The sequence below is a fragment of the Choloepus didactylus genome, chromosome 5 (assembly GCF_015220235.1).
Source record: "Choloepus didactylus isolate mChoDid1 chromosome 5, mChoDid1.pri, whole genome shotgun sequence".
Lineage (NCBI taxonomy): Eukaryota > Metazoa > Chordata > Mammalia > Pilosa > Megalonychidae > Choloepus > Choloepus didactylus.
In genome coordinates this window covers 150,177,815-150,204,368 of record NC_051311.1, presented here as the reverse complement: position 1 = coordinate 150,204,368, position 26,554 = coordinate 150,177,815, and the positions used below count along the sequence as shown (strand labels likewise).

The window sequence follows — 26,554 nt, the reverse complement described above, 5'->3', positions numbered from 1 at the left end:
CCTTGCATTACTGTGGGTCACTGATGAAAGATACTTTTTATAACTATACTATTAACTATAGTCCATGGTTTACATTAAGGTTCACTGTGTTGTACAGTCTTCTGCGGGTTTTTTCTGGATTTTTTTAATGGGCAAATGTTATCAAAGTTCATTATAATCTTGAGTTTATAAGAGCAGATGTTCAAAATGTTCTGTACTTTTCTCATTTTTCAAAACTGAGGAGGAAATCACCACAACTTTTGGCTATCGAAAGGGCAGGTATGTATATTCATAGAGAAAGTTTCCAATCTTGTAGACTTTCCAGAGATTACTTCTGAAAACCATTTTTGCCATGTTTCGTTTTGTTATGTATGAATTTGTATGAAATCTCAATGAACTAGACAGTTCAGTGAACTGGAGTCACTATTCCCTTTGACAACTGAGTGGTGTTGCTATGCATGATTCTGCTCAAACTGCATTTCTTTCAATAATGCTATATTTGACCATGCCTCAATACAACAATTTTTAAAAATTGATATTTTTTAAAAAGAAAAATATCACAGCAGGTTGCACTCCTTTTTCTAAGAAAAAAAAACTAAGGTAGAAATTCCATTAAAGGTAAGAAAGGAATGTAGTTATGTATCTTTATTTATTCTGCCATAAACTATCTTACCATAACTGCCATCTTATCAAACTATCTTATTTATAAATCATCTCTATGGATAATTCTCAAAGAGATTTGGAAACTATTATGGTTATTTGCAAAGTTATAATTATTAATACAGCTGCAACAATATTATAAGAGCCACTATCAACTGAGTACTTACTAGAGTCAGGTACTGCACAAAACACTGAGCATACACCATCTCATTTGATTCCTTCAACGTGTGAAATAAATATCATTATCTCCTTTTTTCACAGGAAGAAGGGAATACTCAGGGATATTAAAAGGCTTGTCCATGATCTCACAGGTAGTAAGTGGCAAGGACAAGTTACGAGCCCAGGTCTGTCTGGGATCTCCACACCATGCCTTCCAAATCACCTCTGAGCTCCTTGAAATCGAGGGCCCGGTTCTTCCAAATCCAGAAGCCTTCAGGACCTAGCACAGTGCCCACAACATGGGGGGCTCAAGAAATTGTTGCTTAATTGACTTATCAAGAGTCATCTGAAAGAAGCGAATTGAAATAATGGTAGAAGGAAACCTACAGTTGCCTCATAATTCAGAATTCAAAGATACTTCTGTAGCAAGGATACTTAATATATGTGATATCTTCTAGAATCCTAATAAATAGGTCATGTCAAAGAAGTGATGGTAAAGATTACAAGAATTCTACCATCTGTCAAAGAAACCAGAAGACAGGCATCCACAATGCATCAAGCACTGAAAGGATCACTAGTTTGGATAGAGAGTGAAAGGAAACAAGTTTTGAAATCTAAAAACCTGAGTTCCAATCCAGACTCTTTGATTCTAGCTATGGCCACAGGATAGTTGTTCAACCACACTAGATTCACTTTCATCACTATAAAACCAGGATAAAAACATGTACTTCTCAGAGCCATTGACAAGATGAGAGATTTTTACATTGACTGTGTGTGCTCATAGTATATGTCCAATGATAGCATGATTATTACTGTTATTACCAAGCTTCAATTAAATTAAATATGGTTTTCAATCACGTCTGTTTTACATATTTTAACAAAATAATACTTTCAAATACCAGTGAATGCCCTAGTATGGCCGTGGTAAAAGAAAAAAAAAAAGTCACACAAGAAGAGATATACATTGTTTAGATTTTGAATTTAAAAAAAAATCCTTAACATGAGTTTAAAAAAAAAAAAAAAAAGATTCCCAAGGTTACCAAATCTGCCATGATTTAACAGCTTTTTGACATTTTCTAAGGAATGATAGCAAAGTGCTGCATCTCTTCAAACTTGGAATTTACTGCCTGTCTGAGTCTCTGCTTGTGCCAAATTAAATATACAGTACAATGTCCCCATTAGAAATAATACAGCACAGGTTCCTGCTCTATTTCTTGGTTTAAAGTGCCCAAACTGAAACAAAGAAGACATGATTTCATTTAATTATTAAATAATTGTTTTCTCCAACCTCTTGAATTAGAACCTACTCCAGAAAAAAATGTTTTTAAAAAATCATCTTATAAATTATCATGCCACTTACATGGAAAATTCTCTTTGAAGGCCATACATGTGAAAGGCTTAGGGAAGAACATAAAAGAAGTATTCTTTTGGGTGAACTGCTCAGAAAGTCAACTCCCCCTAGCTATGTACTGCAGAGCCCAAACTCTTAGAGCCCCTGGGTGTTGTAAAAGCTCTTCACCTGTCAGGCACATAGAAGGCATTGTAGAATAGATGATGCAGTGCCTTTAAGGGGTTTGGTAATATAAGAGCACAGAGAAAAGGGATGGTACATGGTAAGAGGCATGGCCTGAGGTCCAAAAAGGTTCCTGGGTTTTTTTAAGGTGAAAGATATGATCAATGAATGGATAATACAATCATAGACAAGGAAAAGAGCACTTTAAGGAAGCAAAGGTGGAAAGGGACAATTCATCCATTGTGACAGGAGAGAATGCACTGAACTCTGTGAATATACATACAAGAGTTTGGGAGATGTAGTAGAGAGAAGGCAGTCATTCTCTTCCGAGTGCATCAATTTTTGGTGAAATAAGACGCAGTCTTCAGCGAAGGGTGAAGAGAGAGAGGGAAGATTTGAGGAGAGGAGACATTATAAAATAGTCATCCCAGAGAGAGAGAGAGAAAGAATAAATTATGTAAGCCAATGCTGTGCAAGGCTGAGGAAACACTGGAGACGGCCCTACGTTGGGAGTGGAGCAGTTAGTATTGCAGTAGGTTTGTTTCTAGCCACTTCCACCGCCTGTGTGCCGACATGGAATAGATGGAGTACTAACTCTAATCAGCAGTGGGATTTTGCCACATGTGTACAAAGAACACGGCGTAGTAACTGATAACAATATAGTCTAGTTCTACTTTATTGCTCATAGTGCAGCAACAACATCACCTGCAAACTAGAATTTGCATTTCAACAAGCTCTGCAAATAATTCATGTGTACATTATTATTTGAGAAACACCTGAGTGGGAGCCAAAAAGATTACTAAGAGAGAGGGGAGGGTAAAGAAATAAGAGGGCAAAATGTAGCCTGGGTGCTCTATGTGGATCTTAGAGCCACCGAGGTTGACGATGGGAGAAATGACTGGGTCAGAGGAAGAGATGAGCAGAGTCATATGGGAACAAGTGTCCAGATGAGAACAGATGGCTTGGAAGGCTTTAGCCATGATGTTGACTGAGATGAAAGGGTGTAAGGAACGTGGGATTAGTTCTGGTAATTTTCCAGGGGAAGTGGATAATCAGTGGTGTAGTCTCAATCTCAGGATTGGGTTCTTGGGCAGTTTATACTGGTCACGAAGCAACATTATACTAAAGGAGTGTGGTTTTACTAGGGGCAAATGGACATCTGAGGGCTCCCTTAAGCCCTGCTGCAGAGAGTACGGCTTGGGAGACAGAGAGGACTTATCAGGAACACAGAGAGCTCAGAGGCCTTCTCTTGAATCCACACACCAGCACAACCCCTTAAGAAGGGATTTGCTTCATGTGAAAAGTATATCATTAAGCCCATGGAGTAGAGGCAGCCACCCAAAGATCTGTGCCCACACTAGGGAGCATAATTACACTGCATAAGACTAGAGGAATTTATTGATCTTGAAAAGGAAGAGAGAGAGAAAGGAACTCAGAAGTCAAAAAGGAGAAGGAAGAGTAAGGACTAGAAAGGTGGAGAGAGTTTTATACTATTCAGGCCAACAAAACTCCCTGGAAATAAAAAAAATAATAAAATAAAATAAAAAAGATATTTTAAGAAATGTAATGCCTCCTGCTGTATCTGAGATTGGGTGTGTTTCATTTATAAAAAAAAATTCTCCATTTTTCTTCAAAATATTCACTAAAGTCTCCTATCCTCATGAGTGTGTTTGTGAGGGGCTCTTCTATGGACCTGGAGAAAGGATGGAGGTCAGTGTGGGTCACTTTAGTGCAGCACATCCTCATACCTGTGGAAGCCCAGAAAGCAGAAGAGGACCTGAAGATATAGGCAACTAGGAAGTTGAAGAAATTTGGGAGAGAGTGTTGGATATACACAGGTGACAAATTAGGGAGATTACCATGTTAGCCAAGCATCTAAGGGGCAGTGGCCCCCATTGATATCTGGGTTACATAATAAAATATATTACTTTTGAGGACTGGCTATCTGCTTCCTCCGCACACTCCTCTCCCATCCCTAAAACACTCCTACCTTTATAAATGTAATTTTTAAAGGGTTAGGAAGCACTAGCATAACAACAATGTATGGAGAGGGACATTGTGTAATTATTAATCCCTTAGGCTAAGTGCTTCTCGGGTACAAGGTTCAACAGTAATGGGAACAAAAGAAGCATTTTCATATTTTTGAAAGTATGTATTCTCAGAAGAACATCCACCAAAGTGTTCAATACATAGTAAAATGGTTATCTCATTTCTCCTTCTTTTTTTTTAGTTTCCTCTCTCCCAAAAAGTTGGCAGCCAAAGGATAGAGAGGTAAAGAGCACAAATGGCTAGTCAACCTGAGAAGTTAAGACTTGAGTGTTTACAAAATAATACACAAATCAGGGAATGTTATTTTCAGAAAATTATATTCTGTGCATTCAAGATCTATGATTTTTCAGATAGGGTTCAACAAGAATTGAAGAGAGTGAGCTAAGCACCTTATCTAATTCCTGAGACCAACAGGGTCTTCCATTATGGACTTTCAGCTCAAGACTCAGAAAACTCTAATTAGATGCAAAACCATAATTATTTTAGAAAACTGAATTATAATTATCCTGGCATTCAACCATAAAAAATATTCCTGAAGTCTATTTTAAAAATTGAAAACAGACCAGGTTCTATAAGCATATCTAGGACCCATCTTGGTATGCAAGTTTCATTCAACCTAAATTTGCATTTATACCTTAATCACAGTGCTGAACCAGTTCTCTACCAAAAGGAAACAAATTCTAGGCTCCTGAGGAAAAAAACCAGCAGATCTTGTCCTATTTAGTACAGATAACAAACTTGCAATCAACTAAGATCAAATAAACACAGGATCCACTTCATGTTACTGGGACAATTCAACAAGGAAAAGTCCATTTCTGTCTTTGAAGAATAGAAACACACGTGCATACACAAACACACACACACAAGTCTCCTGTGTCTTTTACATTGCAAAATAAAAGCCAAAGATTTTGAATGTCTTTTCACCTCACTGTGAAATAAGTGAGAGCATACACAGGATTCCAGAGTTCCATCTGCAAACAGGTAACGCCTATACTCAGGAGGGATAACAGAGATCTACACAAAGCTTTTAAAAAGGGATTCTATTAAAAAATTAAGGAAAAACTAAACTACAAAGCAAGCTTTATGGATGAACATAGGCAGATGCCTATGAGATTTGGAATTATACTATAAAGCCCTCCTACTAAGAAAAGTTTTCTCCACACCCATCAAAAACTGAAGCCTGGACTTCCATTATTTCAGATAATTCCCATGTTTTCCAACACTGTCCTCTGTGAAAGTACCCTTAAGAAGGGATTCCACTGCCAATGATGGGTATAAATTAGTTGATGAGCTCCATTAGCTGAGAGCAAGTTTGATGGAGAGGATGTGACAGTGGAATAGGAGGGAAATGAAACTTGACATCACAGGCTTGTCCTGTCAAAAGTAGCCGGACAGTGTTACTGAAAGAACATTCAGTGAGAAGGCAGGAGATCAGACGTGGAGGCCATATGCCCAATCTAAGTATCAAATTTCTCATCTGAAGAATAAGAAGATTGAATGGGGTGATCTCTACCAGTTCAAAAATGCCACGCTTTTTGTGACATGTGATACATCTGGCTAGAAGTCCAGAGTTAGCCATGAAGGACTAAGAAGTAAGCAAGCAAAATGTCACTAATAATGGTGTCATAAAATCACTGGTGGAGAAAAGAGCAGAGCCACTAAAGAAAACATCTCCACATCTGCAATAATACCAAACAATCAACTGCATGTAATAAAAGCAGTTCCCCAGTGAAATCCTAGGTGTAAAGGGCCCATAAGTTGAAATAGAGAAGAGAATCCTGGATCCTCCTTGGGCCACTGCTTTCCTCAAATTTGAATTAACCAAAAAGGAAAGAAACAAGCATCTCCCAAGGAAATACTGCTCTTGAAACTAAAAAGATGATTAAAGGTATTGATGAATTTCCTGGCAAATGCAAAATGCTGACTTTTATGTTTACTCTCAAGAGCACTAGCAATGAAATGACAGCAGTAAAATTCACTCCTCCATTCAATGTATATTTATATGATACCTAGTATGTGCTTCTACCGGATGCTGGAAGGGATGCAATGGTTAGAGACCTCTATTCTTAAGTTTACAATACAGTACAGGAGAGATGATAAATACACTGATAACTACAATGTGATATGATACAACTGGACTAGGTGAAAAGTTAAGGATTTGGAAAAGGAGCTGGAGTTTTTGTTTTTCTTTTTGAAACATCAGTATCTTCACATATTCATTTACATCAGCCAAAGTCAAGAACTTTCAAGGACAAGCTCAGACACTTAATAAAGAACAGCAGCTCCCGAACCATCTGCTTTGCTCCAAAATGAAGATCCATCACACGCAAATTTTCACTTTACCCCAATCCAATGAGAAGATTATTGTCAGCTGGGGTAGGTAACATTTGGTTTATAACTGACTTGGTGAACAAATCATGCTTCATAAAATGGCTACAGTCAGTGTCTCTTTGGGGTGAAAAGAAAATCAAACCATCATGCAAGCCCAAAAGTCACTCACTTTCAGCAAGTCCCTTTGATCCATTTCAGTGTCCTGTTACTAATCTTCTGATGAAGAAATATGCAGAAAACAGAATTTCAAGTGAACAACAGAACCTTGTTACAGCCAAAGATGCATTACAAAATACCCTGAAGGTTGTTTCTTTAAAAAAAAAAAAAGAGGAAATCATTTCCCAAACTCATATCATACAAAACCACAGATTATAGTAGCCCAACCCAGTATTGTTTTTCTTACCTGATAAGGAACAATACTGCCATGAGCTGTTCCCCAACGTTTTGCTTCCTTTTGGCCAATGAGATAATTAGCAGCTACCTGAGTCAAACATGCCACCTACCAGAAGAGAAAAAAAAGCTAATTTATTTGTATTCATAAACAGAATATTATAAAAAGTTCTCATTTCATGTCACTGTGGGACAAAAAAAGAAAAAAAAAAATCACAACAGGTTAGAAAATACACAAGCATGCATATTATCAACATACAAACACAGGAAGAGTGCCATTACCACTACTGCATGAGGCTAAGAACTGATCAACTAAGAAATAGAAATATATAAACATTCAGTTCCTGAAAAAGAACATCTGAAAGCAGAGGTTTAACCCAGCAGAGGGAATTTTTGTCCAGGTGTGAGCATCAAAGTCATAGCAAAATACATCTGCCTCTAGTACCCTCCTTTCCCCTCTGCCTGTGTCCTTTTATACCAAATAGAGCCCATATCTCTGATGGAATCATTGAGCAGGTGAACCAAAGACAGAAGCCACAGTCCTCTAAGCATCTTGTTACATGAAAAAAAAAAAAATTAAATAAATCTCTACTTTGTTTAAGTCAATTTAGCCAGTTTTTTTCTGTTTCTTGTGGCCCAATGCCTTCTAACTGGCACAGAGGATCAGTATTATAAGAACTTTTTAAAAATTGATTAGTGAATCATCCTCATTTAAACAAAAATTACCGTACCTCCACCAACTCGGTCCTAGCCCCACAACTATCATTATTATTTCATCATCATTCTCATTTTTGTTTTCAAGAACCATAAATCTATTAAAGGGTCATCCAAAATCTTAGGGTCAATTTCTAAGTCTTGCAGTACTTTGTGGACAAATCTTGAAAACCTCCAATAATTCAACTTCATATAAGAGTAAAAGTAAGGATTCCTGGTGATCTGCCTCAATTCCAAAATTTACCATAAATACTTTCTTCTTTTTTCAGATTTAACCAAATTTTCAAATACATGAGTGTTATTTTACATCTGCATTTTACAAAATGTGTTCCTGGTAACAATAGTTCCAGTAGATAATCCTGGGGCAAAATGATTCCATGGTCAAAAAGTTTTACAATGCAGCATATTGTTTGTATCTTGGGAATCACAATACAAATTTAACTTTTTTAAAGGGTCTGAGGCAACTAGACATACAAAAGGGACTCAAACATATTTTACTCCAATACCTAAGCAATTAACTCTTTGCTCAAATAATCCCTGTTAGCAGCCCATGGAATTAGTAAAAAAAGCTTGTTTGCATAAACTAAATAACGTTATTAAAAAGAATTCCAATTTCCATAAAATCTACATCAAAGTATAGGGATGATATAGGGGATCAACTACATCAAAGTGAGTGCAAACACCCACTCTGTGTACCTGGCATTAAGCACTAGGGATACAAAGATGAATGAGACCCAATCCCTTCCCCCAGGAGTTTATGTTCCAATAAACACCTATGCCTCTGGGGCCCATGACTATAAGACAATCAGAAAGGAAGTGACCAAATTACTACTCTCCATTGTTTCCAGGAAAGAAAAAAAACAAAAAAACAAAAAAACAACTCTGGCCTCATGATATAACCATGATATAGCATGGGCTCATTCTTTCCAATCTAGATCATCAAATGTGATTGGGAGCCTATTAGACCAACAGTTCAAACATATCCCAAATGGAGACTGGCTCCTGGAACAACTAAAGGGTTGACTGTTCAGGGCTTGGTGCTGTACCCTGTCAATGCCCTCTACCAGGCACAGCAGCTTCACCTCCTACAAGGTACATCAATAGGGTCCAGCCTGGATGACGGTCCTTGTGGCAACTGCCGCCTCCTTTACTTTGTTGTTGGAATTTATCCTGGCTTTTATGTTCTTTTACTGCTCTGTCAAAATTGGAACTGCCTTGTGGCAGCTGGTTCCGCTGTACTGCCCAGGTGGCAAAACTAATAAACTTTGAGTCATCCACTTCTGGACCTCCATCTGGTCTTGGGCATCTGAACTGCGGAGCATTCCAGGGCTGCCTGGGGCTGCCTAATGCTAATCACCATTTCACAGAGCACTTCTGTGTCTTTCAAAATGGAAAATCAAATCAACATTTTGTAGTAAAAAGGCCCTGGATGGGAAGTCCAGATTCACAGTTTCTAATTTCTGTCAACCTCTAAGTAATTGTAGGACTAATGGTATATAATTAGCTTCTTTGTCCTTCAAATGCATTCACTATAAAATACTGGGCCTTTTCTTTTTAAAGGCAGAACTTTTAATCAAACCAAATAATACCTGAAATCCTACTATGGAAGCAGATAATATCCCAAGTGCTCTGGCTGTACTACAGCAGGCCTGCAACCCTGCCCCAGACAGCAACTCCCTTTTGCAGAACACAATTTGCAAACTACAACATGATCATAAGTTTCCTTCCAAGGTCTACACTTCTAACTCTATTATTCTAACAGTCTGTGGGTCAAAAGACAAAAAAGGATGCAATATTAGTCATTTTTCCATGGAGCTTCTTCCTGAAATTGAGGAAATTTCCTTGGGTCTGAGGCCTTTTCTATAAGAGTATAAGGGAGGTGTTTCTCTGACCTAGCTATGCTGTTCTTTTTTTCTTTCTTTCCAATAAATTCTGATGAAATGTACTCCTTAAGGAGCATTGGTTCTACTGAAGGCCAAGAATGCAAATTAATAAAGGTAATTCTTTGCAAGCAATTAAGCACCAGGGGCTTGATATCTCCGCTTCTCTAATTTCAAAGCCAGTTGATGGTTAATTAGACCAACATTTACAAAAGACATGAGGTGGTAGACTGGCTGGATGATTAGAAAGTGACCTGTAAAGCCTAGATTGATCTCAGAAGGCTGCCAGCACTAGGCAAGGGCTGGGTTCTAGGCTGGAGATCAGCCTGGTTGCCTTATTTTTGCCCACTGCCACATTATTTCTTCTCAATTGTTGACTTTTGTGTTTCTGACCCTGTCTTGATAGGCTGGGTCAGCAATTCAATAAAAATAGCCTCATGTAGAGTGAGTTTGAATGAGGGGTCACATCTCATCTTTTAGACTGCTTCTAAATGGAATACCAATACCACTATTTCCTCCAAACAGTGATAACTCGTAAAAAAAAAACAAAAAGCATTTTAGAACTACTGGGCTCCCACTGGGAAGTAGGGTTAAATAAGATTTTAAGCCAATTGCCATCCAAAAACATAGGATGATTTGTCAGCAACTACTCAGAGGCAAAGTTAGGAAAAAAAGAGAGCAACAGGGCTAAACTTAGCAACTCAATGTTTAAAGGGGGCATTAAAAATCTGAAAGGAATCTACTATTTACAGGGATGTATTTTAAGGCAAGAGAAGGGGAAGAAAGTCAACAGCTATGACGTGATTATGTATGAAAAATCAGAGGTTTCCTGGCAATTAATGACAAATTTTCCACAAATTAAAAGAATGCAGGATGTGACTTTTAGGTTAATAACTACATACTGTATATTCATTCTAAATATTGCATTAGATCATTACTTTCATCCCTAAACTCAGGCTCATTATTTCATCAAGTGGATGCTATATAATTTACTCAGAATGTTGCTTTTATATGTTTTTATCTAAACAAGAAAGCCAACTTTGGTTTAATAATAATCATTCTGACAGCAAAACTATTATGTTAGATATCATAGTGGGTCCTGATAGTCTTTGTGTATACCCAGAAAACCAACGGGGTTACCAAAGTGATTCTCAAAGGGCACAGCCCCAAAAGGCTTGAGAAATAATATGCCCAAATATTTCCCAAAGAAGTCCCATGATGTCTGCCACCACCTGTCTCACTTCCATCAAATTAGGATCAACCTGCAACAATAAGATCTTTCATCTCCAAAAGGACAACCAAGGACGACAGGTAAATGGGAGAAAACAGCACTAGAACTATGGTCCATTGCATCAAAACAGGTGATTGTTTTTTCCTCCTGCTCCCTTGCAAATATTCTCACCTTCTACTAATTTTGGCTAACCTCCAGTCATGCCTCATTCCTGCACCTGTCCTTATCTCCATCCTTTTTTGAAGTCCATTAGGATGTCACCTTTTCCATGAAGCACCCCTACACATTACCTAAGCAAGAAAATATTTTCCCTGACTCTGAACAAATGCACCACCTTAACTTTCCTGATTCCTGCTGCATTTTCACCATTTGCCTTGTATTACAATTAGAATTATAAAATATCAAAGCAAGAAGGATGTAGATCACTAGTTCCTAAAGCTGGCTGAGCATTGCAATCACCTGGGTAATTCCCGGACCCCACTCCAGACCTACTGACTCAGACTCTGTAGGGATGGTGCCTGGGAAACAATAATTTAACCAGTGTACTATTAATTGCACAACAGGTTTCAGAACCCAAAACCTTAGGAAAGTCTAGTCAAACCCTTAGCTTTACAGATGGATAAATAAAGAAATGGAGAAGGAAAAACAACCCATCTAAGGTCACGCAGCTGGCTGTCGCAGAAGTCTGAAGCAAAAAGGAGTGCCTTCTCATGCTTCAATATTATATCCTTATGAACTGGGAGTTATATCAGGGCAAGAATTAGGTCCGATAAAATGTTTGGATGTTCTCATAGCACCTAACCTAGAGCCTGTACATTATCTTTTAAGGAATAAATAAAAAACAGTAATTATTATTTGTTTATTTATTCCACAAATACTGAGTGCTGTGATGGGTAAGGCATTATACTAGTCACTGACTTACATAAACAAATGAAAAAGACATAAGCCTTCCTCCTTTGTACTAAAAAATAGTGAAAAAAACAACTAAACAAACAATTATAGGGACCTGTGATGGGAGAGGAGATGGAAGAGAACTTTATAAAGAAGAGACTAGTAAGTAGGAAAGCAGGAAAAAGCTTGGCATACAGGGGGGAAAAAATGAAAGAAGACCAATATAACAGCAGGATGGTAAGAAAGAGACATGATATCAAAGTGGCAAGGCTGACAGAGGCCAGATTATGCCTATCCTTGTAGGTCATGGTAAGGAGTCACATTTTACATATCTTTCAGAAGAATCATTTTAAAATCACAAATCATATCATGTCATCCCTCTACTTAAAACTACATTTGGAATTAAATACCAAGAGTGAACAGAACAAAAGCAAGAGAGAAAGGGCATTAGTTATGGATATTGAAAGAGTTCAGGCCTAAGATGATGGTAGCTCAGACTAGGTTGTTTGGTAACAGTAAAAAAGGAAAACTTATTGGATTTCAGATACGTTTTAGGGACAGAACAGACTGCATGGGATGGGAGTGGAAGACAGAATAGTGAGGGAACAATAGGAGGCAACCATGACTCCCAGATGTCTGGCTGAACATTTAGGTAGACTATGGAGGAAGGAAGTCAGAAAGAGGAAGAAGTTGAAGGGGGGAAAAAAAGAGCCCAGTTTTGAATATGTTAAATTCAAGATGCCTGTAAGACAACCAGTTGGGCTGGAGTCATCAGCAACTAGAAAGTATTTAAAATCATCACCTAGGGAAATACAGAAAGATAAAATATGAGAAGAAATTGGAAATAATATGAAACAAGAAAGATACACCTCCATGTCAAAAACAGCCCTTCTGTAATCACAGGTATATTCAAAGATGTAAGCGCAAACTACTAGAACCAATTAAAATGCCACATAAAATAGGGTAAGTTAAATAAGCTATGAAACCCACATAAAATACAAGCAGGTACTTAAAATGATATAGCAAGAATATACTGTCCTGTGGAAAAATATTCACAACTTTTGAAAATGAATTTTTATTGTAGAACAGTTTTAGAACTATAGAAAAATCACAAAGATGGTACAGAGAGTTCCCATATACCCCATACCCAGTTTCCCTATTATGAATATCTTGCGTTAGTGAACCAATACATTATTATTAACTAAAGTCCATGCTTTACCCAGATTTTTTTAGGTTTTACCTCTGTCCTTGTCTGTTTCAGAGTGCCATCCAGGATCCCACATGACATTTAGTCACCATGCCTCCTTAGGCTCCTCTTGGCTGTGACAGTTTCTCAGACTTTTTTTTTTTTTTGGTGACCTTGACGTTTTAAGGAGTACTGGTCAGGTATTTTGCAGAATGTCCCTCAATAGGGATCTGTCAGATTGTTTTTTAATAATTAGACTGGGTTTATGGGTTTGGAGAAGGAAGCCCACAGAGGTAAAGTGCCATTTCCAACACATCACATGGATGGTTCATATTATCAACATGACTTGTCACTGTTGATGTTGACCTTGATCACCTGGCTAAGATAATGCTTGTCAGTTTTCTCCACTTTAAAATTACACTTTTTTCCTATTTCCCTCCAGCCCGCATTTAAGGGAGTTATGCTCTATGTCTTTGAGGACAGAGTATCTTATGGATGTATCTTTGGTTAATAATAATTATTTGGAATTCTTCTGCCCAATATGCTTATTTATTCAGTCATTTAATTTATACCCATGGTTATTTACTTATATTTATATTTTTGGTTATAATCCAATACTAATGATCTGTTTTGTGGTTCAAATTTTTCCAACTTCAGCATTGGGAGCTCTTTCAGTTGGCTTCTGTGTCCCACTGATGTGCCCCATCAATGTATTTTATTTTTAACACTTCTTTCCTTTCTGGCATTACAAGATGCTCCAGGTTCAACTTTATATTTCCTGCCCAACTTCTAGAAGTACCCATTTCATCTAGGATCCCTGGCTCCTTTTGTTGGAAATGGTATTAGAAACCAAGATCTGGATGCTAGATATGCTCATTGCTACTAGAATGTTATCCACAATATTTTGTAAAGGAAAAAAAAAAGATGGCAAAGAAGCATTAAAATCCCATTATTGTAGCAAAAATTTATAAATTTATGCATTTAAAAAAGACTAAAGAAATAGATCAAAAATTTAACAATGCTGAGTGATGGTACTGAGGGTAAGATTTATATGTACATTGTAAATTATCTAAAATGAAAATTTGTTCCTCAATGAGAAAACACAAACTAATTTTCTTTATAATCAACATTTTTAATAGCAATCATATTTAACAGTTACTCCAGCATGTTTAATTTAAGTTCTGTTTTAAAGCTTGGTAAAAGAGTAACATTTAATTACTTCCATTATATTTGTTTGTGGGCCACATTTAGGTACATTATTTACCTATAAAGGGCAGATATTTTGCCTAAATCCCTCTAAATTAGAGAAGAAAGAAACAATTTTATATTTTATTATTACTATCTTTACAAGAACACAAAACACACCCCTACCAAAAGAGACCCTGTAACCTTCCCCTGCCCACTATACCATTGCCAATTCTACTCCGTCACCCCTACACATACATGTAGAGAAGACTTCCAAAGAAAAGCCGTTGAGAAAAATCTGCTTAGCTATCCATTCTGATGTCTTCTTCAGTTAATAATTGTACTGGAAGGCTCAGTCCCATCTTGTTTCAGGAACCGGTCCTGTCTCTACTCAAGTTGATGTTCTCCTCAGAATAACTCTATAAGTCCTGCTCTTACACTGGGCCATGGCTCCAATTTTAGAAAGTTTCTTCCTTCTTCCCTTAAGAAAAGTCTCTCCCAGTTATTGAGTCCTTATTATTTTCCCCTGTACCCATATTCTGAAAAACCCAATTTCTTTCTTTCCTCCTTATTCTTGCAGCTTCTGAGGAACTAAATTAAAGGTTTTAACCTGGGGGGGCATGGGCTGCATACTTGAGGAGATCTATGAACCCTTGAATATGTATGCAAAGTATGACATGATGTGTGGCTATGCATCTTTTTCTGGGGGACATTTCCATAACTTAATCATACTCTCAAAAATATACATGATCCTAAGAAGTAAAAACCACTGGCTGACCACTAAACCCCAGCCCAGGAGCTGAAGCCTGAGACCTACTGAGAAACTTCCCTTCAGGCAAGCACATGCTGGCTTTCCTAGAGAAGGAATCTGGTCATGCTTTTAAAAACTAAAATGGCATTATCCTCCATTGCTTCAGATCACAGTTGGAAGCGAATCATATATGAAGAAAATGTGCCATGGGTTAGGAGTGGCTGGGCTCTTTGACCTGGACCTCCACACCTACTCTCATTCCCTGAGCATCTGCTGTCCAGCTGAAAACGGTCACTTAAAATTATCACTCAATGTTAGTGCCACAGCTCCAGGGTATTGGAACTAAATCTTTTTAAATTATTACCAGACTGGATTAGGACAGTAAGAACCTAGACAGCTAGAAGTCCATCAGCAGGGAAGATAAAACTACAAATGCTGTTATCTGAAATTAGCATAACTCCCACTTTCTTCCCCTCCCTTTTCTTCCCCTATACAACCCCTCTTTCTTGGAAATTTCATATATTACAATTCAAGTTAACCTCAACCTCCAAGAGTTTACAGGAAAACACACAAAAAAAGAAGAATCATAGAGTCAAGAAAGGATCTAACATTTGCTTAGAGTCAACCAGCACCTCATTCATTCACTCATTTATGCAAAAACATTGATTTAGCACCTACTATGTGCCAGGACTGTTACAGGCACTGGGCATGTAGCAGCAGACAACAAAAACTCAGTCCTGCTCTCATGAAGGCTACGTTCCAGTGTAAGCTGTAAGCTACATTCAGACATAAACTAATAAACAAGAAAACAGAAGGAAATGAAAATTGTTATGAAGAAATAGGATCATAGATGGGTCTCTTCTAGACCAGCTGGTTAGTAAAGGCTTCTTAGAACACATTACATTTCATCTGAGACCTGGAGAAGGCAGGTGAAGACCTTGGGGAAATATTGCTGAGCAAAGAGATCAACCAGTTGAAAGACTTTAATGTGGTTGTTTTAACTCCAGCAAATACCATGAAAAGGGTTGGCTTGAACAATGGGAATTTATTAGCTTTACAGTTTTGAGGCCAAGAAAATGTCCAAATCAAGGCAGTTCTTTCTTCCAAAAGACCAGCTGCCGGGCAATCCTTAGCTCCTCTGCCACATGGCAAGGCACATGGCAGTATCTGCTGGTCTCTCCCTTCTCTTCTGGGTTTCATTGCTTTCAGCTTTTTGCTTCTGTGACTTTCTATATATTGATTCATTCCACTCATAAAGGACACCAGTAATAGGTTTAAGACTCATCCTGAATGAGGTGGGCCACACCTTAATTGAGGTAGCCTCATCATAAGTTTCTACTTACAATGGGTTTACACCTATAGGAATGGATGAGATTTAAGAACATGTTTTTCTGAGGTACATACAGCTTCAACCACAATGGTAAAAGTCCCACCATATTTAGGGAAGGGAAAGAAAGTCAGTGTAGCTGGAACGTAATAAGTAAAAGAGGTAGTAGTACAAAATGAGATCAAGGAGATAGACAAGGGCCAGATCATACAGGTCCTTGTAGTCCTAAGTAAGGAACTGGATATTATTCTAAGTGCCTTGAGAAGTCATTGCTTTGTATGATCATAGGGAGTATAAAGAGGCACTGGATGAAATCAAATTATCTCAGATGAGATCGGTTACAACCTCCTTTTACAGATGAGAAAACTGAGGCTGTAAGAGGTTAAGTCTCTCGTCCAGATCACAGAGCTGGTAAATGGAAAAACCATGCCTCATAGTCAGGTCACTCTACTCTCCAAGCCATCCCTACACCACAACCTCCTCTCTGTTCAACACTTCTGCTCCCAGCCCCTCTCACCCTGGAATAATGCTTAGCTTTGTGTCTACATACTTGGTTACATCCTTAGCTTTGTGTCCTGTATTCCCTAAAAGACCCCCCAAATCGTGGAAGTGGACTAGAATCCCTCTAGAATAACCCAGCTGTCCTCTGCATTTGCTTACAAAGCATATCGCTAACTGAACCAGTTAATTCTCCTCATGTTCTTCTGCTCAATCTCATTCATTCACTAACTATGAAACATTTTATGGGGAAAATGCTGTTAAAAGAGAGATGAGAAGCTAGCATTCAGAGAAAACAGAACATTCAAGAAGGGCAATTTGTCCTCACAACAGAAACTGCTTTTGAGATCCTGGCATCCTTTTTTTTGTTTTTTTTTTTTTTTTTTACATCCCAATACTGTTACTTTGCATGTCAAACTCCCCATGCAATTTAATCAGCTTCAGTTTGTCCCTCACACCATCAGGTAAACACTCCTTCAGAACCACTAGGGTCAAGGAGGAAAAACATTCAGGAGTAGAGAACGTATTTTGGCATCCTATGTGGAGGAGAATAAGATTCTATCCATCCGTACATGTTTGTCATTTTGAGCTTCAAGTATTTACAATGATAAAAACTAACACTGATAAAGTACTTGTGCACTGTTTTAAGCATTTTACATGGATTACCTCATTTAACCATCATGATAACTCTATGAGATATGTCATATCCCATTTTACAGATGAGAAAACTAAGGTACAGAGCAGCGTAGTTACCTGCCCAAGCTTGTACACCAAGAAAGTGGAAGGGTCACGGGATCTGACCACAGCTAGTCTGGGTTCTGGCATTCAATACTAAATGACATGCAAAATTAGACTCCTGAAAATGTCTAAGTGGCTTAGTTGGACTGTACTCCTTGGTAAAGAAAAAATAATGAGCTGGAGTTCTGGTAAGAGTAGCAATCTTAAAATTCTTGGTCAGAGTTTAGAGATGTAAGGCTTCCAATTAATGTCTTACATACTTCTTCATGTTGATTAGTCTTTGATGAATCAGAAACCTAAATAAAAATAAGGTTTTTAAAATGAAATAAATAAATAAATAAATAATGATTGAACATCCTTTCCAATTAGGTGACCGTCTACAGATAAGTTTGACCTTAATCATTATGTAACACTTAGTGTAGAGTTTTTGGCTTTGCTGCAATTGTGCCTAGGCCTCTATTCCAATGTAATGAGAAATAATCTCCAACCCATAAACCTGTAAACACTGAGAAACCAGTTGGGTCATCATATAATTTTTAAAATACTCTTTTCCAAGTTTAAATTTTGCATACTGCAGTAAACATTTTGTTTGCCATGGATCTTCATTTACTATATTTGAGCTTGATTGGTATATGGTAATAGATCTTACTTTCAAAAGACATGTGGGTTTGCATTTGTTATGAAGAAAAGCTACTTTTTGTGTGTAATAAAACTTAATTTTTCTTAAAATATTGAAAAATGGATGATTCAGGATCTAACTGAAATATTCATTTATAAAAGTCAAAAAGAATTATTATATTAATTTTTCTTCATATTATCACCAGTGAATAAGGATATTTTTTAGAAAAAATTCCTACTTTTACTTACTTAAGAAATACCGTATTACCAAAGTCCTCTTTTCATAACAATTTTTTTACTTAATGATGGGAGCATGGACATTTCAGATTCCTCTGAACTATCGCTAACGATGGTCAGATCATATTGATATTTATCTTAAATACCAAACTCAAAAGAAAAACAGATTTGCATTATACTCAGAATAATTTGGCCAATCCATCTGAATCAAAATCAGACATATGAGGAAACTGGACACCAAATGCCGGAAGGTAAGACCAGACAGCAAAGAGAGACAGAATTTCAAAATTATGTTTAGGATAATACATCAAACATATTTCTTACCATGAACCACTGACCCAGTCAATCACTTGACTCTAAAACTGGTCATGAACAACTAAAAAAAGAAACATGATGAGTAAGTAGAAATGTGGCAAAGTAACATTTAATAACATGATTTCCTTACTTATTCTAATCCTGTGATGGCATGTCTTCAGTTTCAAACATCTTCAAAGACGAGTTCACGTTTTAGAAAACTTAATTCTTCAAAATATTTCTGTTTGTAGAATAAAATAATACCTTGTTCTGAAACACTAGTTTTAAAAAGGAGTTCTAAGAATGGAGTAAAAGTTACTAGTGCCGATTGCTCCTTCATGCATTTAGCAGATATTTAATAAGCACTTATTGTTTGCAAGGCACTCTGCCAAGTGTGGTAGGAGATCCCTAATCAATAAAATAGGATTTCACCTCATAATAAGGTTAAAATTTATAATCCAAGATAAAAAATAATCAGTGCCACAAGAGAATTAAAGAAAAAAATCAGTGGTGATAAAAACTGGCATTTGAGCTGAGTCTGACAAAGAGACTTTAGTTGTACAAAAACAAAGAAAGGGACCTTCCATGTGAAAGAACTATGTGGACAAAGTCACAGGGATGGAAAAGTCTTGGGGCCTGTTGAATGAATTAATGCAAATAAAGACTGAAACAAGGCACTAGATTTGAGGACCAGGAGCTCATGGACCATCATTAAGATGCAGTATGAATAAAGCAATAGGGACAAAAGTCAGATCAAAGGTGGCCACAGAATGAATGAGGAGAGTGGAAGGCACAAGATTATTACAAAAGGCTTGTGTAAAGGGGCAAGGAGGGAGACTAGACAGCAGCCAAACTTGAGGAGCAGGAAGAATAAAGGTTTTATTTTTGAGGATAAAAAAGAATCACTGAAGCTTAACATTTAAATACATAAGAAAAGAGATTAAGGGGACATGTGGAGTCCTAAGCAAGATGGAAGAGAATGAGAAAGAAAATACAAGTGAAGGGGTTAAGCTTTAAAATGTCATCTCTCTGTGAAGTTTTCCGTAACTCACCCAGAGAAAATGTTTCCTAATCCCTGTCTCCCTCCATTAGAACGTAAGGTTCAGGAAGGGCAGGGCCTTGTGTGATTTGTTTATTGTGCTATCCCCCCACCTGGCAGGAACATTACCCAACACTTTGTAGGCACTCAATAACTATTAGGTAAATGAATGAATAGTACAGTTTTCCTCTAATTCTGGAGGACAATCTCAATGAAGAAGAGGAAATATTTCAAGTGAAAAAGAGGAAAGCTGGGTACAATCTCCACAGATGGCTCTGAAAAATGTAGAATAGCAGAAGACAGTTTCATAGAATGAGAGGAACAGACTGAAAATTGCCTCTTTCTCCCTCTAAACCCTGGCTGTGCACACTGAATCACACAGAACAACTCTAATCCTTCTTCTACCATGTACCAGATGGATAAACACAGAGGCTGAGTAACAGCAACGTCAGGATCTAAGGTCCTATATCCAGGCTGAGAAAAGCAGCAGAGGTGACTCAGAGAACAACAAGGAAATCTGCAGGGGTCAACACCTCATTGGGCTAAAAATGAATATATTCTGATGCTAAAAATTCACAGATAGGAAGAGGGATGAAGTAAATTAACTCTTCCCTTAAGTCAGAACTAGCCCAGGAATGCAAGTGGGATGAGTTCTGAAACTGGGGTGACCAACGGGTTCTCTGAAGGATAACTAGGCAGTTCAGAGACAGAGAAGTTGAACAAAGGCTGACCTCATTGAGCTCCATAGAGTTCCTTCGTGGTTTCATGGAGCCCAAGATGATGTTTCTTCTAAAGAAAGTTCATATTCATGTTGGGAAGAGTTTCACACACTTTGTTTAGTAATATTAGTTCAGGGGACTGTCTCCAATGCACTTTATGTCCTGGTGACCTTTTATTTCTTCAACACTATTCAATAATGTGTAATCTAGTACAAACAGTGAGGGTGGGGGACAAAAGAACTATGCAGGTATAAAATACAGTGCATGGAGGAATTCCTCAGACTATTCACTTTCCCAGCAAGGAGAAAGGCCTGCCTATAAAGGTCTTTCCAAGGTGTGGATAGTATGAAAAGAGAAGAAATGGTAACTTTGAGAAATGTTTGAAGGAAGGCATCACAAGACCCAGAAACAGATTGTAGGGAATAGAAAAGAAGTAAGATACAAAAGAGGTTCCAATATTTTTAGCCTAGAATTGTGAATTCACTTAAAAGAAATGACTTTCTTTGGTGAAGAAATAACGTTAAGTTTATTTTTTAGATACATTGATTTTGAAGTGCAGTTAGGATGTCCAAACAGAGATACCCATGGGTGGCTGCAAATATAGTGGATTCCTGGATGATGGCAAGAGAAAGCCATGGAGAGTTGGTGGCCATCCACAAAGAGGCTTGTGGTTGGCAGGATTCTAAGTTGGCCACCAAGACTCCTTCCCCTGGTGAATGCACCAGAAGTAATCGCTTCCCTTTAAATCAGTTGGCTATGAGTTCATGGAAAGGGAGTGTCCCGGTTTGGATGTATATGTCCCCCAAAACACCATGTTCTTTAATGCAATCTTGTGGGGGGTGACATATTAGTGTTGATTAGGTGGAATCTTTGGATTAGGCTGTTTCCATGGAGATGTGACCCACCCAACTGTGAGTAATACCTTTGATTAGATTATTTCCATGGAGGTATGGCCCCATCCATTCAGTGTGTGCCTTGATTAGTTTACTGGAGCCCTATAAAAGCTCACAAACAGAAGAACCTCAGAGCAGCTGCAGCTTAGAGAGACATGTTGGAGAACGCCATTTTGAAACCCAATCTAGGAGCAAGCAGATGCCAGCCACGTGCCTTTCCAGCTAACAGAGGTTTTCCAGAAGTCATTGGTGTTATTCAGTGAAGATACCTACTGTTGATGCCTTTGTTTGGGCATTTTCATGGCCTTCAGATGTAAATATGCAACCAAATAAACCCCCTTTATAAAAGTCAATCCATTTCTGATATTTTGCATAATGGCAGCATTAGCAAACTGAAACCAGGAGATTACCCTGAGTAGGCCTGATCAAATCAAAGGAGTCTTTAAAAAGAAGGTGAAGTGTCAGAGACATATGCTCCTGCTGGTCTTGAAGACACGGCCTGCAAGAATTCTAAAGACACAAGGAACAGAATTCTGCCAACAACCTGAAAGAGCTTGCAAGAGGACTCTGAGCCCACATAAGAAGTGCAGTCCAGCAGACATCTTGATTGCAACCTTTTAATATCTGAACAGATTTTCCAGCTATGCCATTTCTGGACCCCTGACCAATGGACACTATGAGATAATAAATGTATGTTGTTTTACACTGCTTTATTTGTGGTAATTTGTTTTGCAGCAAAAGAAACCAATACAAAGCTGAAGCCATTGAAGTGGATGAATAGGCCAGGTAATTAAGAAGGAAAGCAGAGCGCAAGAGCAGGACATTGGAGTTAACCAATGCCTCTTTATCGGGGGCCATAAAGAAGAGGTTGTAAAAGTAGGAAAAACAACAGAAAGGTATGGTGGTCAGGAGACCAAAGGAGGAGAGTGTTTGAAGGAATAGGTGTTGAATTTATGTTAGTAAATGGCCAAGTGAGATCAATGAGGATAAGAATGAAAATCCTAGATTCGGCAAAAGAAAATTAGCTTCTAAAGGCAGTATCAGTAGTGGAATTGTAGTGGGCGTCATAATGCAAAGGATTAAGAAAAGAATTGGTAGGTAGGAAGCAAAAGCCTCAAATACAAATAATATACTAAATTCAGCAAGAAAGAGATAGAATAGCTGGAATCAATGCTAATCACCAAAAAATGGGTGTCAAATGAAAATTGTTCATGATGTTACCCTTTCCAGGGGTACACACTTTAACAGAAAATTAATGAAGACCCAAAGCCTTACAGCTAAAGGAATGAATCTCTCTTAGTGGAATTTCAGGCATTTTCACAAATTAATGGGAGAAAGATTTTGTAATGGAGGCATTTTCCTAGAACCTTTAAGTCACAGAACTATATAAAACAACCCTGCTTATAATAAGAGCTTTAAAAAGCAAGCCGCAGCACGAGTGTAAAATCAATTAACTTACTTTGCCTATGTCTGATCATTCTGATTAACTGACATCCAAGAATTCAAAGGGGAAAATGATAATGATTTTTATAATCCATTTCACAGGTGGTACCCTTTTATCTGGCCACATCACACTGCACTGCTCTCCTGAGCTTCTATAGAAAGATTCCCAGAATAACAGGGGAGACTCTCACTAGAATACAATGCATTATTAAGTTCTTTAGTGGTGACTCTTCCTAAAGTGATCTCAGGGGACTTCCAAGGAAAGGTGCAAAGCCAGGTGTGGAACAGGACAAGAAATCATCATGTCAGTGAGCACATGATTCATCAGGTAAAATATGTGTTGTGTCATTACACCTCAAGCAAAAATTCATGCAATGAAGAGAGGTACATAATGCCAAGGACTGCCATCTTAATTTGTAAAAAACCAACTCAGACAGTGATGAAATAACAACTCTGAGAATAGCACAGAAGATGAAAGGTGTTCTATATTCTTATATACTAATTCTGTTTCACTGAAAGTTTTTAAAATATTGTTATTTTTTAAAATATTGTTATTTACTCTTCATTTTTTTCATTCAGCAAGTATTTATTGAGTGACTGCTTTGTTCAGCCACTGTGGTAGATGCTGGGAATATAGTAAAAAGATGGATTCTCTGCCCTCATGGACCATGGAGTCTAGTAAGGAAGATATTCAAATACTCCAAAGCCCATGAGAGGAAGGGGTTAGGGGCAACAATCTGATTGGAAGCAGGCCTGGAGGACTTATCTCAAAGTTGAGTTTACATGGCAAGCACATTATTTCACACACACACGTACACACACAGCCCAACACACACACACAAAGTGCTTTTTTGCAAATACAACTGCCATTTTACGGTCATCTTCATTAATTTGGGAATCACTTCACAAGAACAGAAACAATGAGAATATTCTACTATATATGCAAACACCTGGCTAAGCTCTCCTACTGTTCTCACCAACACATCTCACCAGAGAATAAAATCAAGAGATTGATTTCAGAACTTCAGTAATTTACTTCACAGTCAGAACATAGCAACCACAGACCCATGACTCAAGCTGGATGGCTTTAAGATCTAAGCTGCAAATTGCAGACTTGTTTGGGCTTTTCAGCCTCACCTCTAAGACAGCTCAAGGGCACACCAACATAATCAGCCTTTGATGCTGTACCATATCATATGTCCGTATTCTATGTCCCTAATTCAGCACATTTGCATATGATCTACATTCTGACATATCCACAGTTATGTCAGATGCTAGAAGCCTGTAATATGATAGAACCCTTAAGGAGCCATTCTGCTTTGTTGTGTCAATTCTCATATTCATCAGACAATGATCATTCTCTCAGGCATATTCTCCACCTACTCCCTAACCACAATCGGAGGGCTAGACAGTTCTGAAGAGGGCACATCCTCAGCAGCTTGGAGGGAAGAAATCTGGATTCTGAGTCCACAGGCCTGGATCCAAGGCTCACTTTGGCCCTTCACTATACTTCTTGAGATAGCAAAGCCCTGTACCCTGTGTCAAGGCTGCAAAATATCCACTAACCCCCTTACAACCCACTTTGCAGGATTTTAGAAAACATTGTAAAAAGTGCTTGGAAAATATTCAAAAGAAAGAATAATGAAATATTATCACTGGGAAAACAAACATTATCCAAACTAATATAGACCAAAGAGCTAACTTGAGTTTTTGTATATAACAATTCAATAGTGTCTATGAATTGGATTGGTATTTTCCATCTTTCCCTGGTACAAACAATCCATCCAGGGAAACAGCTCTGACAGATGGCAAACAGATTAGCTGGTCAGCTTTGGATATTCCAAGAACATTGATTATTTTGATTAATCAAGGAAGAATTTCTGAACTGCTAATTTTTTGCCTCTTACAAATATTAAACATACTTTAAAACACATGATTTCTAAAACTACAGTGGAAATGTTTAGTAAACATCTGCAGTTTGACTATAAAGCAGCAATATTAATTTCTAGCAATTTCTCAGCTTGCCCCAGAGGTTGTAACTTGGCACCTCTTGAGCATGTGTTTTGCTTAGTCTACATAGTATTTCAAAAGTGTTCAAAGATTTCATGTAAAATAGCAGATTTTTTGCTTCAAAAATTGCAAATCTGGCTACCTTCGGTCTCACAGTGATATGCTGGAACTGCTTTGTACCAGCTCAAAAAGGCCAATTATAACAACTCTTCCCAACGTGTTCAATGACAATCACACGAGAGGCTTGCAATTAACCATGTGGGAGTATTTACACCATGAGACTAGGCAAATGCCATAAATCAGGACTTTTTTTTCGCCCTCCCACAGAAAGCCAGTTGTTAGATTTTTACCTCAACACCACTGCACTGAGCCCACAATCACAAGGCAGCAACTGGCTGGAGTGAGTTGGGACCATCTGCTCCGACATGAAGTGGACTCTGTAGTCCGTATCCTGCACTGTTCCCATTGTTTTTCACCTGGCTCAGTTCATTCATTTTAATTTTCTGCCTGCATAATGATTTTGTAATTCCTGCTTCACAGTCACAGTCTATTCAAAATAAACTCTGAGATGATGTTAATGCAGGGGAAAAAAGATAAGGTCACTGTGCTTACTTGAAAATTAAAAACAAACGAATAAAGACCAGACTTAAATTCAACATTGCTGGATGAACTGAAATATCTTCTGATTCCTTTTTCTCCCTTTGCTAGCCATTGTGTTGTTAAATTTAAGCTCAAAAGAACATTGTGATGTAGACTCCAAGTCATAAAGTGACTAGTTAACAGAAACATATTATTTTAAACATATGAAAATTATTTAGTTGTATACTCTCAAGAAAGAAAATATAAAAAACTGGTAATTTTTATTTCTCAGGGAAAAGTCATCATTCTCAAAACTACAAAGACTTTTTGGTTTGTCTGAAAACCTTATATGGATATTTGATGGAAACCTTGAAAACATGAGCAGAAAAATTCCTACACAAGACAAACCTCTGATTAAATGACTCTATCAATAAGAATGTCTGAACATGTAACCAGATATGATAGTGGTCAGGAAAATTCCCTTTCATGTCACATTAAGTGGGTTCATATACAGACAACAGTTGCTTGGCCTGCCCTAACACATAGGTCTGTGCTTCCAAAGACAATAATGCTTTCATTTATCACTCCCTGACCTTAGGGCACGAAAATCATCATCCTGCCCACTTGATGAGCAGCACTTTCCAGAAAACACCTCCAGGGTCCCAAGAACAAAGACAGAGAACAAACTGGGAAAGAACACAGACCAACGGGAGTTCATAAAACGGCTTCTGCATTACTGGACACTGTGCTAGCAAAAATCACCATCACCAAAACAAAGGGGCAAGACAAGCACTTATCAGAGGTCTCATCCCCCATGCACCACTTTTAAAAATCTATCTCTCCTCCTCTACCTCCCACTTGTTTTCAGTCTCAGGCCTGCTTTAGCACAGTGACTGATCTTTTCACTCTTCAAGATGCTCAACAGGTAACAAGTAGTTGGAATTCCATCCTAGACCAAACACTGTAATAAGGTCAATTTTACTGTAGCAAAAAAAAACAAGATGATTAAAGAAACAAACAGGAAAAAAGGGAGGGAGGGAGAAGGAAGGGTATAAAACATGTTTTAGGGAATATGAGAGAAAAGGCCCATGTTACAAAAGAGAAGGAGAAAGCAACTGTCACATGTCCTTTTAGATTGCCCTTACTGTAAATTTTGGACTGAAGTAGAATCCAAACACTGTTATTATTGATTAACTGGAAAAAAATTTTGCCTGTGTTTTTTTGACATGCTCCTGTGAGC

At 37.9% G+C, this 26,554-nt stretch overlaps 1 protein-coding gene across 7 annotated transcripts in view; it reads right to left on the bottom strand.

Moving 5' to 3' along the window:
• The window catches only part of SUGCT (succinyl-CoA:glutarate-CoA transferase), a 769,056-nt gene that overhangs the window by 587,285 nt on the left and 155,217 nt on the right, over positions 1 to 26,554 (bottom strand). For all 7 annotated transcript variants that reach the window (XM_037837131.1, XM_037837129.1, XM_037837134.1 and 4 more), the window contains one exon: positions 7,095 to 7,190. In XM_037837131.1, the coding sequence (XP_037693059.1) occupies positions 7,095 to 7,190 (96 nt within the window). The remainder of the gene's footprint in view (positions 1 to 7,094; positions 7,191 to 26,554) is intronic.